General features: G+C 39.6%; 1 protein-coding gene and 1 long non-coding RNA gene across 4 annotated transcripts in view; one reads left to right on the forward strand and one right to left on the reverse strand.

The window, feature by feature from the left end:
* The window catches only part of LOC111606489, a 121,690-nt gene that overhangs the window by 81,707 nt on the left and 23,768 nt on the right, over positions 1-16,215 (forward strand). The window lies entirely within an intron of this gene.
* Positions 11,263-16,215, reverse strand: part of srbd1 (S1 RNA binding domain 1) — a 51,364-nt gene continuing 46,411 nt past the window's right edge. For both annotated transcript variants that reach the window (XM_005807852.3, XM_023326923.1), the window contains 2 exons: positions 13,510-13,694; positions 11,263-12,107 (listed from right to left, as the gene is read on the reverse strand). In XM_005807852.3, the coding sequence (XP_005807909.3) occupies positions 11,815-12,107; positions 13,510-13,694 (478 nt within the window). In that variant the 3' untranslated portion in view covers positions 11,263-11,814. The remainder of the gene's footprint in view (positions 12,108-13,509; positions 13,695-16,215) is intronic.

Raw genomic sequence — 16,215 nt, forward strand, 5'->3', positions numbered from 1 at the left:
AACCTCCAATACAAACCTTTTAATTAATAAAAATTCACACACAGTCACAGAGTTGAGAAGGCCCGCCTGTGTCCGTACATGTGTGTCTGGATGTGGGTTTGTCTGTACAGGGCCAGAGGTAAAGGGGGGTGGAGGGGTTCCTATTACAGTGAAGCCTCCTTTCCAAAAGGTGAAAAAGTCACGCAAGCGCAAGGCTGTATGAAATCTCACAGCCTCGGGTGGCTGCAGCTCTACCAACACCTGCTACGAAATTTACAACTATTCAAATGAGTTGGAAACCCTGCAGTTAAGGCAACTGCCACCTAGAAATGTCATCCAACTCATTTTAAGGTTCTCATTACATGTCAAGGCAGACTTATTTGGAGCCTGAAACTCGACTGGCAGAAATAAGTGCCAACCCTGGTCTGATTGTCTGTCGACTGCACCGACGGGATTGAACTGGGGTCATGTGAGTCTAAGAAGCAGCGAGAAGAAAAAAAAAAAAGCTTAGCTGCACCCGGTTTTGTGTTTATCTCAAAATAAAAACACAAAACCCTGATGTCATTAATTTTTCTTTTTCTTCTCTAACTAGTGCTGTGACCGCAGTGAGCGCAACTGGGTTCATTCAAAGCAGAGTTAGCTAACAGAACCTTTTTGTTTTCCAAACTCTTTCCGACGTATTAATAATGCGAGTTACAGCTCAGTTAACACTTCTGGGTTTTCTCTTTTTTTCCCCCTATTTTGGTTAGATTCATGTTGACATGACAGTTCGTTCTCATTCTTGCTTTATTTTGATATATGCTAGAATTATCCGGGGCGCTGTGGTTAGCACAGTTGCCTTGCAGCAGGAAGGTTTCGGGTTTAAATCCCAGCCTGAGGTCTTTCTACATGGAGTAGCATGTTCTCCCCAAACATGCAAGGATTCCCTCGGGTACTCTGGCCTCCACCCAACAATCCAAAAACATGACTGTTAAGGTCAGTGTGTCACTTTAAGTTTCCCTATTTTGCGTGAGTGATTGAAAAGAATAAATAACTCTAGAAATAAAGATTTTATTTTTTTTTTAAAAAAGCACCGTAATCCGATTCAGCTTATTGTGGATTCCTAATCAAAGAGCTGCCTTATCTTGAGCATTTAGGTGAAGATAATGCATCTGCATACCTACAAATAAATTTATGAGGGAGAAAAATAGAAGCCGGCTGTTTTTAGCTCACTGGTCTACAGGTTAAGACCAGATGTTTTTGTAGGCGAGGCTGCAAATGAGCGTGTGCCACTTTGCTTAAACTAGACACTTAGTCTCTGTGTCTTTGGTAAATACATGCAGAATGAATGATGAGAAAATGAAACAAAGGGAGACAGGGACAACGTTCTCAGCCAATTAAATGAAAGCACCGCGAAATGAGCTCTGAAAAAATGTGCAAACTGAAACCGCCAACTTCAAGCCACCCATTTCTTGCAGTGTCCAGGCGAACAGTGTGAACCTCACACCGGAGTTCACCCAAACCAACCGGGGCAAAGTTTAGGAACGGCGTTACTCTGCAACCGGTAGAATCGGTTTGAGAATCGTGTTTTAACGTCTAAAAATGTGTGTGGGTGTGTGATCATGCCACTGCCGGCTTCTACTTGTTGCTGCAGAAGCAACAGCAGATCGCAGATTTCGTTTCAATAATTTTGACATCTTGCTTAAAAGATGAATATCCTTTTAAAGAACGAGAGGATTTAGTTTGTGAGTTAACTACTAGAAATATCTTGGTGAACAGGCTGACAACACTTAAACTACCCAAGTAGGAAAAGAAGAGCTGATCACATATTAATCATTTGTGATGCTAAAGGTGGGAAAAAGGATACAGTGATTGAGTGACAGACATGACATGAATGCTGAACGTATGTTAAAGTTAACTATTTTTCCATATTTTTTTTATTAAATTGCTCTAATAGACGTCCCGGACACATTTTAACGTTATTTTATTTTAACTAGATTTGTGTGAAAAACCTACCAGTTACAAATTCTTACATGAACACATGAATAGCTATGTTTTTTTTTCTTCCAAGAAATATTGAAAAAGAAAAAAATCTCCCAGTCTCATAAACCAATATTATATTTTGGGCCATCTTCTGAGCTGGATCTTTTCTTAAAAGTTTAACTTTCATATTTTCTCATAATTTAGATAGGAACAAAAAATTCTTAGATAAAAATGGTACAGGGATATATTATTGATCAACAAAAATGTGCAAGTTTACACAAGTCTTTTTTTTTTTTCTTGTGTTGTTTAGTGAAGATTTACATTATTATAAGCTGCCAAAGGACTCAGGACCTGGTTAAAAAGCTTTATAAGTTTGTTTTTTTTAAAGTTAGCTTTATACCAAAAACAATTTTTACTATGTTTTTGCTTTGGCACAAAACCAAAGTGAAGCAGTGGAAGGGGACAAATAAAATCCCTCCTTCAATCTGATTCGTGAGACTGATTACATGTCAGAAAGACACATTTGCATTGACTTTGTCTGCTTGCAGTAATAAGATCTCCGAAAAAGCTTCTAATAATTAAAGAGAAAAAACTAAACTTGAGGTTTAAGGATCACGATGTTTTTTGTACCATTCTCCAACAAACGGACCCAGTGAGAACCCGTGGTCAGGTCTCGTGAATTAGCCGAAATCCTCAAACTGAAATGAGCTCCAAGCATCAATAAAACAAGATCTAGGTCATCAGCAGTCAGGATTTGGCTCAGGAATTCATATTCACCGTTCAACAACAGCGAAGTGCAGAAGCAAAATTTTGAGTTTTCACATTAAAACGGCAAAACTCACAAATGGCAGTATTTGCATCCTTGCCAAAACATTTGGACAAGTCCCTCCAACAGCAAAACGCTGTGATAAAATATCTTAAATTGCCCTGTTGATTCATATTTATTGAACCTTTATTTTACCAGGTGAGTTGTTAAGAGCATCTTCTTGTTTACAATAACGACCTAAAGTCTGACCGTCGCTTAAAGGTGCCCTGAGATTGATCAAAGCTCCAATTGTGAGACTGTGGAGACAATTGTGAGCCTAGTCTCCCAGCAGAAAAGCACGAATGTGGGGTGTAGAGAAGTAGGCAGATTGATTTTTCTCCTCTTTTCAATCCCTTTTGTGCGGCTTCCAGCTGGCCAGACAGAAGCGGAGATTTCTGGAGTAGATTTATGCTGGGTGGTGGGTCTGAAACTGGCTCCAAATCAGGATGGCCTCTCACTAAAGTTTTAATAATGATGCTGTTAGAATTTGTGTGGCGGATTCTGGCAGCTCCGGCGAGGCAGGCCTGCCGCTCTCTATTCTGTTTTCTGTCAGCTGTGCACATACACATTCAGACCTGCGAAGACCAATACGCTCGCATACATCCATGTCACACACACACACACACAGCCCTACTACCTCCTTGATTTCAACTGGCTCCTGATGAAATTACCAGAACAAATATTCATACCATCTTATTTTAGAGCACCGGTTCTGAAGGTTTTGGACTCCAATCTGGATTTAGATCAAACTACGAGTGAATCCAGATTCAGTTCACACGTCGTTTTTATGGCAAGCTCAGCCAAAACGTAGCAGTCTGCTTCAATACCGTCATTCATTAATTCCAAGCAAAGTTGTTAGTTTATGAAAGAAATCCATTCTTTTGGCACGTTTTTACCATAAACAAATAATTGGAACCATGAAGAGAGCATGTGTTAGGATGGAGTATTAAGATATATCAAAACAGAGAGAAAGCAAGCTGAGCTTAGCCTAGCCAGCTAATACCCTGTTCCAGAGATCCACAATAGAAGTGAGATGAACGTTTACAGAAGATTTTTTAAAGCTGAATATGTCAAGTCAGACGATCCTAGAGAAATAAATGATAACGTTTTGAACATTAATCCTGATGAAATGTTAGGGAAACTGTAAGTTAAAATCTGAAAATGTTTTTGGTTTATAACTAGGAAATTTTCTTTACACATGAGTACCAATTATTTTAAAATGCATCTTGAAAGATAACTAGCAGGTAGACTTTTCAAGGTTTTACAAAATCTCTTAATTCACCCTCATATTTTATTGAACTGCTAAAACGGTACCGTATAATTTAATACTAATTAGGTTTAAGAGAGTGTTTACAATAAATAAATAAAAAACTAGAGAAGAAAAATTAAACTGGAATCTGGAAGAAGACAGTGTCATTTTTCCTGTTTATCTACATGTTTCACCTAAGCTGTTTTGATTTCGGTGACTCGTTGCAATTTTTTATCTTTAACTTTTTAATGCAAAGTTGCATCAAACGTGTCATTTACTGAACGACACTTCATGACAGAAGTCATAAACATTCATGAAGACTCCACCACGCCCATGACAGCATCATGGTTATCAAACCCCGTCAAATAAAGTGTTATCATAAAGCTTAGCTTAGCATACACTTAATTATTGTGGAGCACAAAAAAGAAGGCGTACGGAAATATTTCGATGAACACTGCTCAATAAAACAATTCTTTATCTGTACCAAAAAAAACAAACAATAAATGTAAACAAAACTTAAACACACACACAAAGTGTGAACTGTGAGAGATTTTCGGAGCAAACCCCTTAAAGAAAGTAAGATCAACACAGGAAAGCACACACACACACAATCTAGTGGTTTCCAGTGGAGCAGAAATACCATTATACAGTTAACTGTACATTACAAATGGGCTGCCAACTGTCTCTGGAGTATCACATGACCACCGGCGGCTCCTGCAATTGGCTGGCTGGGTGAACGGCATAAGTATCAGGTTAGCAATTGATTGGGTGATGTGTGGTGGAACAGATGGAGCAGAGAGGAAGTGTATTCCCAGGAAACCACACTAAGCCATTGGGTTTTTCCACAGGCAGCAGAGGTGGACACACACACGCACACACACACACACTAACAAGACAATTCCTAAATCTACACCTCTCCTTCTCTGGCTGGTTTTAGACCTTCCTGTCCCTCTTTTCAGCCCTCACAGGCTATTCAGTTCTGCATAGATCTTCATTATGTTTAATTACATTCTTAGGTTTCACTGGAATGAATCCACATGTGAGTTAGATGGAGGGCATTCTTTTTCTTTCACAAACCTCAAGCAATTTTTTATATGAGAAGTAGCCTTCGATAAATTAGTAAAAAGCTAAAGAAAAAAACCCAAAAAAGACCTGACATATTTTCCATGCAAAGACAAATATTGGAGCAAAATGCCTCAGCCAGAAAACCACATGGTCTATCAGTGTGCTTTTCCTAGACATTGACTTTGTTTCTGACTGATGATTAGAAAAAGGAAACATGTAAAATATAGAGATTTTTTTAAAACTAAAAATATATATAGAAAGAAGAAACAACAACATCCATTTGCTACTTTGGCATTTCTAAACAGAAAGTTAGAAAATAAGATCTTTGGACCTGTGTGGATTGGCAAAGGCCATCTGCAATGAGGCATTTGGAGTCGTGGCTTCTTCCTCTCTGAGTGGCCTTTCAGTTCATGTCAGCACAGGGCTTATTGTGGATAATGAAACTCTTATCAGCTTCATTCGGTTTTCTCCAAAGATCAATTTGTTTTTGTTGCTGGGTGGATATTCACATTTCCCACCAAAACATGTCAATACCTGAGACAGAGAACCTTTCTTCTTCCTGCTGATGAAACGTTTTGTCTGATGCAAAGTGTCAGTGAGGAGAAAAAAAAAGTCTACGCAGCATAAACTGTAAAAAAAAAAGTCTCAAATTTACGGTAAAATAACGGCAGCTGTGGTTGCCAAAATATTACCGTCACAATGTAACGGTACAATCTTTTAAGAAAACAATCTTTTAAGAAACTTTGGCCCATAGTTCAACAATTCTTTTCATTCCCATTAATCCAGGTGCCTCAAACTCCAGGCCTCAAGGGGCGCTGTTCTCCAATTTTTAGATGTGTTTCTACTTCTACACACCTGACTCAACCCTCCAGCACTGGAGTTTGAGAGCCAACAGCTAAAACAAAACAAGGGGTCAGTTTTTAAAACTTTATTTTCTAACCTAAATCTTATTTAGATGATGGCGCTGCAGTGTGTTGTAGCCTGTGTAATACCATAACAGCTACAGCCATGTAGCTGTTATGGTAGAAATTCAATTCAGAATTACTCAAGTATGCAATAATATATATATATATATATATAACATATTTAATAATTTAGTTATTTGCAGATAAAAGGTTGAATGTCTTCCATATTAACTAATCGTTTTATGGAGCTTTCTTTTAAACGTAACAATTTTTAATTTGAAAACCAACAAAAAGTCACAAAAATATCATCAACAACAAAAAAAAAGTAAAACATCTAAAAGTTCCTCAACACATCCAGCTGCCCTGGAATCCTTTCAGTCTTATCTGTGTTTTCTCCAAAGTGAACTACACCCTCAAGATTTTAACACGGGCTTTAATCCATGTGGAGAAAGACCTTCTTTTTCTGCCTCGCTCCATGTGTCATCTGTTTTTAAGGAAATTACCTCCATGTGTGCTACTGCCACTGACAAGAGCAGTAGGTCCAACTATTAATGGTTTGTCGGGACATGCAGCTAAACAAACAACTGCCAAATCTAGCTAATCCTTTGCTTGCCCTCAGCGGTCTACATAAGCTGTTACTAGATGTTAGTACATCCTTCAAACAGTAGCAGCTGGGCTGCAGTGGCATTAATGGCTATGGTGGCTACTGTTCAAATTTCACACGAGTCATATCTGCACATTGCATTTCTGCTTCATGGAGACTCAGTGGAGTTGTGTTATAATCTTTCATTTTGATAAATAAAAAGTGTTCATACTCGCCAAACATTTTCACATTTTGTTACTTTTGTTTTTTTTAAACAAGTCCTCTCCTGCAGTGTGGAAATTGTCAGGGTGCCAAGGCGTCTCCTTGGCACTCTGACACGAAAACAGATTTACTATTTTGCTATGACTCTCCACTTGAGAAAAAGAGAGAAAAAGGCAAGCAAGAGGTCAGGTAAACAAGCTGGGAGGGAAAGACGGATTAGGAAGAGAGGAGAAAATACAAGAAAGCAAACTAGAAGTCTGCTTTTACACCGGCAGAAAGAGAGAAAAAACAGAGAACCAGGAAAAATATATGTACATTTAACAGCATCACAGAAAAGCACATTGTACTGATGAATACCATTTAGAGGCAAGTGCCTCTGCAAACAACTGAATCCACCCCTGAGTGAACACCTGTTTGTGTGCGCGTTTTAGAATTTTTCACCATGTAAGGCCCATTTTTCCAACAAATACCAACTTTATGAGGACTCACTGCTCCTTCAGGGGGCCCAAAGCCCAGGCCCCAGAAGAAGATGTGCTGTTATAGGGTTATGCTTTAGGTTTCCAAACTGTATCAAGCCTGTAACATCAAAGGAAGTGGGAAAATGAAAGCGCTGTGAATATTTTCTGGACACACTGGAGATCCAGAGCGACTATGCGAATGCTAATGATGTGATGTGGACACATGAGCAAGGGTATCAGCCATAAAACTCGGCAGACTAAGCTGACAGCAGACTAAGCTGACTGAGCAGCCGGAAATCCGGGTCATTGTAGTTTATGGTTATTTTGGTCATTCGGTGAGATGAAACAAAGTCTAGAGATTTCTTTTTGTGATCAAATCATGTTCAAAGACTTCATAATTAATTTTAATTGATCTCTTTTACCAGTGCATTGCAATGTAAACAAACAGCATGGGGTCCCCACAGGCCATATTTACATCATGCTCTAAACTGCCTGGTGTAAAACTATAAAATAAATAAATAAAAAAATAAAAAAAAGAAAACATTTTTTGTGGACGATAATGAAAAAACTGAAACTTTTCTAAACAAGGTCAGACATCCTATAATTGGAAAAAAACAACAACAAAAAAAACTCAATCAGTAATAAGTTTTCCCTCTCTTTCTTTTTGTATCGGCTTCTTGGGGATATCAGCCTGAGATAAAATACGTGAAAGGTTGACAGGAAGAAGACGAGAAAGTGAACAGACAGAGACAAAAACACATGTTCTGTGTGTTTCTCTGTGCCAGGGAATAAAATAAGGGGCCCGAAACCTGTGTGACTTTGACTTTGTGTGTGTGTGTGTATGTCCTGGCACGTGTGAGGTGGTGTGTGGGCGTCGAGAGGGAGAGCTCATAAAACCCATGATCACACTGATGAGGTCACAGGGAGTGAAACCGGAGAAAGCCTTTCATTTCCTGTCTCATTCCATCCTTCTTTCCCCAAACTCCATTCATCCATCTCTCCCGCACACCTCTGTCTGCTTTACTCCTGTTTTTCACTTGCAATGTCAAAAGCCAAAATCTTTCTCACCCCGCTGGCTGTCTGGAATTCTTCACCGTGTCACCTAACACTGGAAAATAAGTAGTATGGCCGGGTTTTTTTATTTTAAATTTGCCTGAAGTTTTCTGTCAAGTTTAACAAATGAGGCAGGGCATGTTAGTTTTGGTTTTCTCATTAAATCTCTCTTGTAGGTTGTACCACTTACAGTGTATGCATTCACAAATGTAAGAGCAGCGCCAATTTTTCTCATATTATGTCCTCCTCTGCTTGTTTTTATTGGGCATCTGGGGAATACATAAAAATAATAAGAATAGAAAAAGTCCATCACAAAATTTGGTTTTGCATTTGGGGGAAAAAAGAAAAATCTGACCTCTGAAATTGAGTATGTATTAGATAACCTTGAATTTGATTTGCAGTGGGCCCCGGGTAAAGATATCTTAAAACAAATTACCGGGATAGAGACGTGAAACGACCCTGAAATGAAGCTTTGTTGAAGAAATAAAACCTATTAGAGGTTTTATTTAGATTTTTTTTAGGGGTATGGTGAGATAAAGTGAAGTCTTCGTGCCACTTTATTGATCAAATTCTAGCTGTTTTGATTCTTCTTATTTGTTACTCTGACTACACATAATGGCTAAATTAGAGGAGCCGTTATTTTTTGCAGCAACTTCCTGACTCATGACAATCAGCACATTTCTGCATTTCTTGAATCTCATCATGTTCGTTTGCACATGATATTTTGAAGAGTGGCCAAGAGAAATGGGCCTCTGCCTTTCATCGTATTTGTTAATTGATCCTGGAAGCTTATATCAAAATAAAAATTAAGCATAGATTAAAAAATCTAAAAAAATGCTTTAGTAAAATATATTTCATATGGATATGTGGAGAAAAATAAATAGACCGAACTTATTTAGTGCTTTTCCAATCATTCTGCTTTCACCCATTGCGTTAATGAAAGAAATATTATAATGTGTTACAAAAATTAAACTGCACATGAGAAAACTTGCCTTACAATTACACTCTGAAACAAACAAACACATCCAACCAAAGATTAGACATAATAGTGAACTATCAACTGTTTGTCTGCAGGATTAAAACATTAAAACATCTGTTAAAAAATACACTTTGGTGACCAATTGATGTCATTTATCCCAGCTCTCTCTGAAAGTCTAAAAATTTTACTTTAAGGTTTTGTAAGTAGAGAACTACCACCAAATTTTCATATGCTTAATTCATATACTCGATGTTTTGATTTAATTTCCTGATTTTTTTTTATCCAAATATTTTAAAAGCATTTCTTTAAAAAATTGTCTTAGATATTTACTTTGTGTTGCTTTAAGAACTGGCCTGGGAAACGCGGGATCAACAGCGTAAACTATTTTCTCCACTGACTGTTTGCGTAGCAGGATGCAGTCACCAGCCGTGGGAAGTTTTTTCTTTGTGTAAAAAGGTGAAATGGTTTCTATTCCACGATTCTGACGCTGGAACTTAACAGAAAAGACAGCTGGGAGCCCCGAATTGGAGCTTGGTTATGTTTGTGTTGTTTCGGAAAACTCTAAAGAGCCAGTGTGCTTCGCAAGAAGTGGAGAGGCAGGATTTATTGAATATTTTTGCTTACCTGTCAATTTGTTCCAATTTTATCGAAAACGTCAGAGCGCACCTGAGCTCACGCTGCAACAGCCGTGAGCCAAAAGGGAGCAGCGGATAACAGACAGATACAAAACTCCTCCTGCTGTCAGTCTGCTTCTTATCACCGGCTCATTACTGGAAAAGTGTTTGACAAAAACGCCAAGGGGCAGCAGTAGCTGGCTACCAGATTGCCTGTCACGTCTGTGGGCTCACGTTTGGTAGAGGGAGGAAGCAGGAATGGTGCTGAGGGAAGCTGTGTCGACTTGGACAAACACCCACGTTTCCCCCAAAACAACAACACTGGGAGCTCTTAAGCTAGAGTGTCTGGAAAAAAGATAAGAGAACGGCAAGGAGAGGTATTATTAAATCTGAGAAAAAAAACTAAACAAATAGTTTTAAAAAGTAGTTCACGAATGAAATGACACACAAATCCTCTCAGATTTTTACTTTAAACTGTCAGCGGCAATAGAAGCGATAGTATATTTCTTTGTGTTTGTGCATCTAAAATATATCCCGTTTGTTTGCCCAAAGGAAGATGATGAGCATAAACAATGAGGTACTCTGCATTCACTGTAATGTTTGGCAAAGAATACCTAAGGCTTACCGAGAATCATATTTTCTGTTTTCTTTTTATTCCGGTTTCATAAAAACAAAGAAATTAGATCATGTGGATGGGGAATCTGGGATTAATTTTGAAGCAGCTGATTAGGGCGTTTGTGTATCAGAGGATAATTGTGTCTGGGATGTTGCCTAAAAAGCCTTCAGGCTTCGCTACAGTCAGAGAGTCAGAATCAGCATCGTCTTCTGTGATGCATCCTCCTCCCCGCGCCCGCTCAATCAAAGCCACATGCCCCCACCTATTTTATCTTTACATATTTTTCTCTTTCTCTGTAATCAAAACTTGGACTAAAGGCAGTTTTTTTTTTATATGCTGCATCACATAAATTTTCTCCCGTTCAACTCAACCCAATTAACCTGTTGATCTTCCAAATGATCAGAACTTGTTTAAAAGCTAGGTATGGAACGAGCTAATTAAAATAATAATAATAATCATCTAACAAGAGCAGCGATCAAATACTCAACCGTAATCAAGCCAGAAGCTGTGGTCATGGAACAACTCGCTAATGCAGCAAATATTTGAACTTTTATGTCTAGTTTTTTTTTTTTTTACCATGTTTGGGGAGAGAAAATCTTGGATCGGTTCAAATTGGTGCACCTGATTTTTTTAAATCTCAGTGAAGGTGAAGCTGAATCCATATTTCAAAATACACCAGGAAAAGCCCAAAATCAATGTGACGTCAATGGCCATGATGAGTGCACATAAACTTCAACTCAACTCCAGATATTTTAATTAATTTGATATTTTAATATCTAATTCACATTGAATGGCGAGTGAGATCAGAAACGGTCAACAAGGAGTAAAGGGGAATATTTATTGGCTAATTACTGAGAGTATTTCAAAACTAAATAACAAAAATAAATCAAGACTACAATTCTTTGTTCCGTGTGAGTTTGTATATACTAATCTCAATTACACTCAAGCATCATCATATTTAGTAAACTTATGCCAATTTAGTTCAGGTATGACACTATTAGCCTCACAGCTAACGTGCTAATTATACATTTTATCTGTCATCTGACTCACTAACCAGTGTATTTAGCTAAACTTGTGCTAACTTATCAACCACTGTGAATCACAGCCACCACCGACAGGCACTGAAATATGTAACGATTGTAAAACATCTCGAACCGTTCCCATAAATAATATATATTAGATCTACTCAGAAGCAGCAAGTCACTTTGTGTCCAACGTTTCTGTAAACATCTGGAGATAGTTTGTCTCTCACACTGGTTTGTGTGTAACTTCAAGTGACAGACACAGTCCAAGTGTGGAGTATTCTTTAAAGGAACCCCCGAATCTACTGGAGGACCCTAATCAGGTCCAGCCCGATGCGTCCCCTCTGAGCGTCGACGTTGAGGACCCGGACCTCCACCCTCTCCCCGGGGCCCAGCGCCAGGCTGCGGCGGCGTTGACTGGCGGGCAGCTTGTCTAGGGTGATGTGGCTCTTATGGATGAGGCCGGCGCGGCCGACGCCGATGTCTACGAAAGCTCCGAACAGAGTTGTGTTGTCCACTCGGCCTGTGAGCACGGCACCGACCCGCAGATCGCTCATCGACACGATGCCCCGCTTAAAGTCCGCCTGCCCAAAATCTGCCAAAAAGAAGGAAGTCAAAGGAGAGGATGTAGAAAAGCTGGCACACTTGCAGGAGATGGGGCCAAATAAGTGTAGCGGCTAGTCAAACTGTGTGCAGAGGGAGGGGGGGAGGGAATGAAGAAAAATAAGAGATACCACACAATACCAGGGGTAACCCAACACCTGTGTCTACATACAACACTTCTACATTTCTCAGCATTCTGTCCATCCGTACTTTCCACCAAGCCAGCGCATAGGATCTGTTTTCCTTTCGGTATCATTAACACAAACAACGAGGGCTTGCGATCCAGGAAATAGCCGGTACAATTATTCTCCCTCAAACCCCTGATTTTATGCGGTAGCTTCAGCCCATCTGTTTATTCAGCTGAGCTCTGGCTAGGAGGCCAAGCAAAGTGTACTGCAACCGAATAGGGCCAACCCCAGAGTGAACCTCTGAGTTGCGCTCCTTAATTTTTTTTTTTTTTTTGGAGAGTTGGACGATGCTAAGTGGCCGGACAAATCCAAATCCATAGCTAAAAAACATGAAAGTATTTGATTTGTTATTGAGTGTTGCAATAAATGCCTTTGAAATAACTCACCCACTATTTATTTCTCACAATCTGAGCGTAAAATAATATTTAAATCCTTTTTTTTTTTATTGAGTAACAGCAGGACTAAATCGGATGTTGTTTATGTGTGCCTGAACTCAAGAGCCTGAAGCTAAGCAGAAAAACAGCTTTTGCTGCATTTGCGCTTGCCGCACACTCCGTCCAGCAGCAGAGTCTGCTGGACCCATCACACGCTGTCAGAAAGACACCGACTGGACTGTTGGGTTGCAGAGAGGAAGCCGCAGCACTGTCAGAACCTATCAAGTTACGCTGCCAAGACAAGGCTATTATAGTCCAGGCTAGAAAAGTCAGTCAGTGTGTGTTATAACTAGCAAAACATTCATAAAGGAGGACAAATACGGCTTTGATTTTCTGCTAGCTGGTGGGGAACTGTAAAAGACATTACGGCAGAAAGATGATAGACTAGCAGAAATTACTCTGACGGCTAGATTGCAGAAAAGTGACAATCAACTTTTGTACGATCCAACATAGAGGTTTCTGTGCCCAACATTTGAGGTTTTTGCACAAGATTTTGAACAGCAGAACTGTTGGGAGAAAGTCCAGCTCAGTTTGTGACAGTTGCAAATAATAATAAAAAAAGACATTTATTGCGTAAAGCATGCTAACATAAAGTTCAAACAAACTATTATTATTTATTCAGATCTTTTTTTTAAATGATTCTGACTGTGTCGCTACAGCAAATTAATTGCTGGCAAAGATATATATATTTTTGGTTTGGTTTTTATCACCCGTCTCTGTGTTGCTAAACAACCTGAGTGAGTTGTGTTACTGTGAGCAGAAAAACACTTACTCTGTCGTATGTCAAAGCCTGGCGGCTGTGTCAGGCCATCTATGATGAGTTTGAGAGTCTCAGGGGTGGTGTCCACTTTCTTGGCCAGCTCCTCAATACAACTCATGTTAACCTTGCTCTCCACGCCGTGTTTCAAACCTGCACTGCCTATTTGGTCCACAATCCCACCCACAAGAGACAGAAACCTGGATAGAAAAGACATAAGAAAAAAGCTATGTGATTAGTGCTTAATTAATTAATTGGATTTGTGATTCAGTTTTGGCTCCAAAAGGATGAGAACAAATTTAATTGAACAAAAAAAATGTTCAATAGTCTTTATTATTATTTCTTATCCACCCTGAAGATGACTGAAAAGGTGGGATAAACCCTGGGCTTGTGGTCTGTCCGTCACAGAGCAACACTGACACACATGAGACAAGCAACCATGCACACACATCGCAATGAGCAAAAATGTCCCTGTTGGGACAATCTAGTGTCAATTCTAAGGTTCGTAGCTCAAAAAAATAGAAAAACTGAGCAAAACCTTTGCTCTCATATTCCTCCATTAATCTACTGAAGTCAGCTGGATGAACAGATGAAATACAGTTTTCTGTTTGTTTCCACTGACTTTCATTTTTTAAACACCTCACCGAAGATGATAGTATCTCACTTTGACTTTTTCCTGCAATAACATCTTCTTCCCTGTAGAGTATTGCTGTCAGTATCACCTGTTGAAGCTTAGATATAATGTGTTCACTGATCACTTTTATTTTTTGAGTCTCCAACTGGCCTGCAATGGGTCATGGCCGGTCAAGCTAAAAATTGTAAGATTTCAGTTGCCAGTCGATTTCTTGGTGCATCTCTAACTGTTGGACGTGTTAAATGTTCAATAAGTAGTGATAAAATACAGATTGTTCAGGAGAAAGTCTTTATTCTTAAAACAAAACAGGAGGTTAGGCTTAGCTTTGAGAAGCTGCAGCAGAACTATCACTGGGACTTCTACAGCAAACTCCTTTGTAGGAGATGTTTGTTCGGTAATTCATTTAGCAAAAGTACTAAACTTGGACACCTTGCAGCAGACAGAATGACTGCCAAAAATGCTTGAGATGGTACAGCCAAAATGTAGACATTAACCTCCTGAAGTGCTGAGCCACGAGAAGGATTTACAAACACCAGAAACACCTGGTGATAGAAGATGAACTTTCTAAAATCACGTATCCATCCCTGAAGTGAAAGCCTTTAAACATTCGAGAATCTCGTTTTATGCAAAAAATAAAAAATTGAAGCCATTATGAGCCTCAGTGAGGCGACTATAACAAGCCCAACACTTCCTTGTACGCTCAAATATTTCCTCTCCTAAAAAACCAGGAAGGGAAGTTAAAGAAAATGACTTAAATCAACAGAAATAGGCTCCCACTGAAGGAAAATCCAGTTAAAGAGGGAGAGTGTTAGTAATCATCAGCTGCTGAGGCGCCTTTCCATTTCCAAAAACACATTTTATTTATGCCTTGGTAAATCAGGTGCATCCACAACGGGCTGTAAACGCCCTGACACCTTGTCTCCGGACACTGCCTCCGCTGTGCTGGGATTGGACATCGAGCCTGCCAACCCGCGCGCTTGTATAACTTTATCCAACCATGATGTCTCACACCATAATGTCTAGACTGTCGCTCCAGGTTAGAGCTTGAAATGTAAATCCAAACTAATTAGCTGCTCTGCAAGTTGAACAGACAAGCGTGACAAAGTGTCCCTATATCCAAAGTAGCACAAAGAAGTAATGGAAGAATGAGATAAGTGTGGCTGTGGGAGGATTGTGCGCACACTGCGTATATTATTTACAACGGACACTGGGCACAGCTGGTGATGGACGTGAATGCATGTGTTCATTTGTGGACCAGTGATGGATGTCGCTTACTGGTAGACTGACGCCAAAAAGACTCCGCAGCTGTCCACCCCGTGATGGACGGAACAGGTGGAAGCACACATATATACGTACACACAAAGTTGATTCATGTACAATGCTCCTCAGAAATGCTCAATTGGCAGGAGAGGGGACAGTGACTGTGCTGTGCATAAAGGTTTCTATGAGTCACTTGTGAGCTGAGAAGGCTCCGCCACTGAATCTCAGTGACTGGTGGAGGGGATTCGAGCTGAATCAATCTGTCAACATCGGTAAGCCACATGACAAAAAAATAATTAGCAGAATATGTGCCAGAAATGGCTTAGCGGTGAAGAAACCCCTGCCCCCCTAAAAAACAAAGACCTCAGGACCGAGCTGTATCTAACACCGAGGTGAACGCTCGTTTTTCTGTCTAAGCTTCTCATCTTTCCCCCCCGACAGAAAGAGAAATGGTTTCATCTCGATGGCTTAGCGAGTGGGAGATGGAGACGCAGTCAGGGACGGTAGCCAGGGAGGAACAGGAAACTGAATACGTATGTTTCAAGCTCAGCAGGGCACATTTTGTATGTCTCAGTCGATTTATCTCAAGAAACACAAGATGGGTGTTAAATTTAAGAGCACATGGTTATTTATTTTAATAAGACTCCATTTTTCATACAATGTTATTTAATTTTTAGTCACCTCTAGTCATTTTCTTAAAATAAAATTACCAAAAATTATAGTTCAATCATGCCCGTCAGAGTCATGTAAGTCATCTTACACAACTGTACTTTTCGCAGTAGGATTTGGATGTGCACTGTTTACAAATTACACACAGCATTCCTTAT

Source organism: Xiphophorus maculatus, chromosome 22, assembly GCF_002775205.1.
Source record: "Xiphophorus maculatus strain JP 163 A chromosome 22, X_maculatus-5.0-male, whole genome shotgun sequence".
Lineage (NCBI taxonomy): Eukaryota > Metazoa > Chordata > Actinopteri > Cyprinodontiformes > Poeciliidae > Xiphophorus > Xiphophorus maculatus.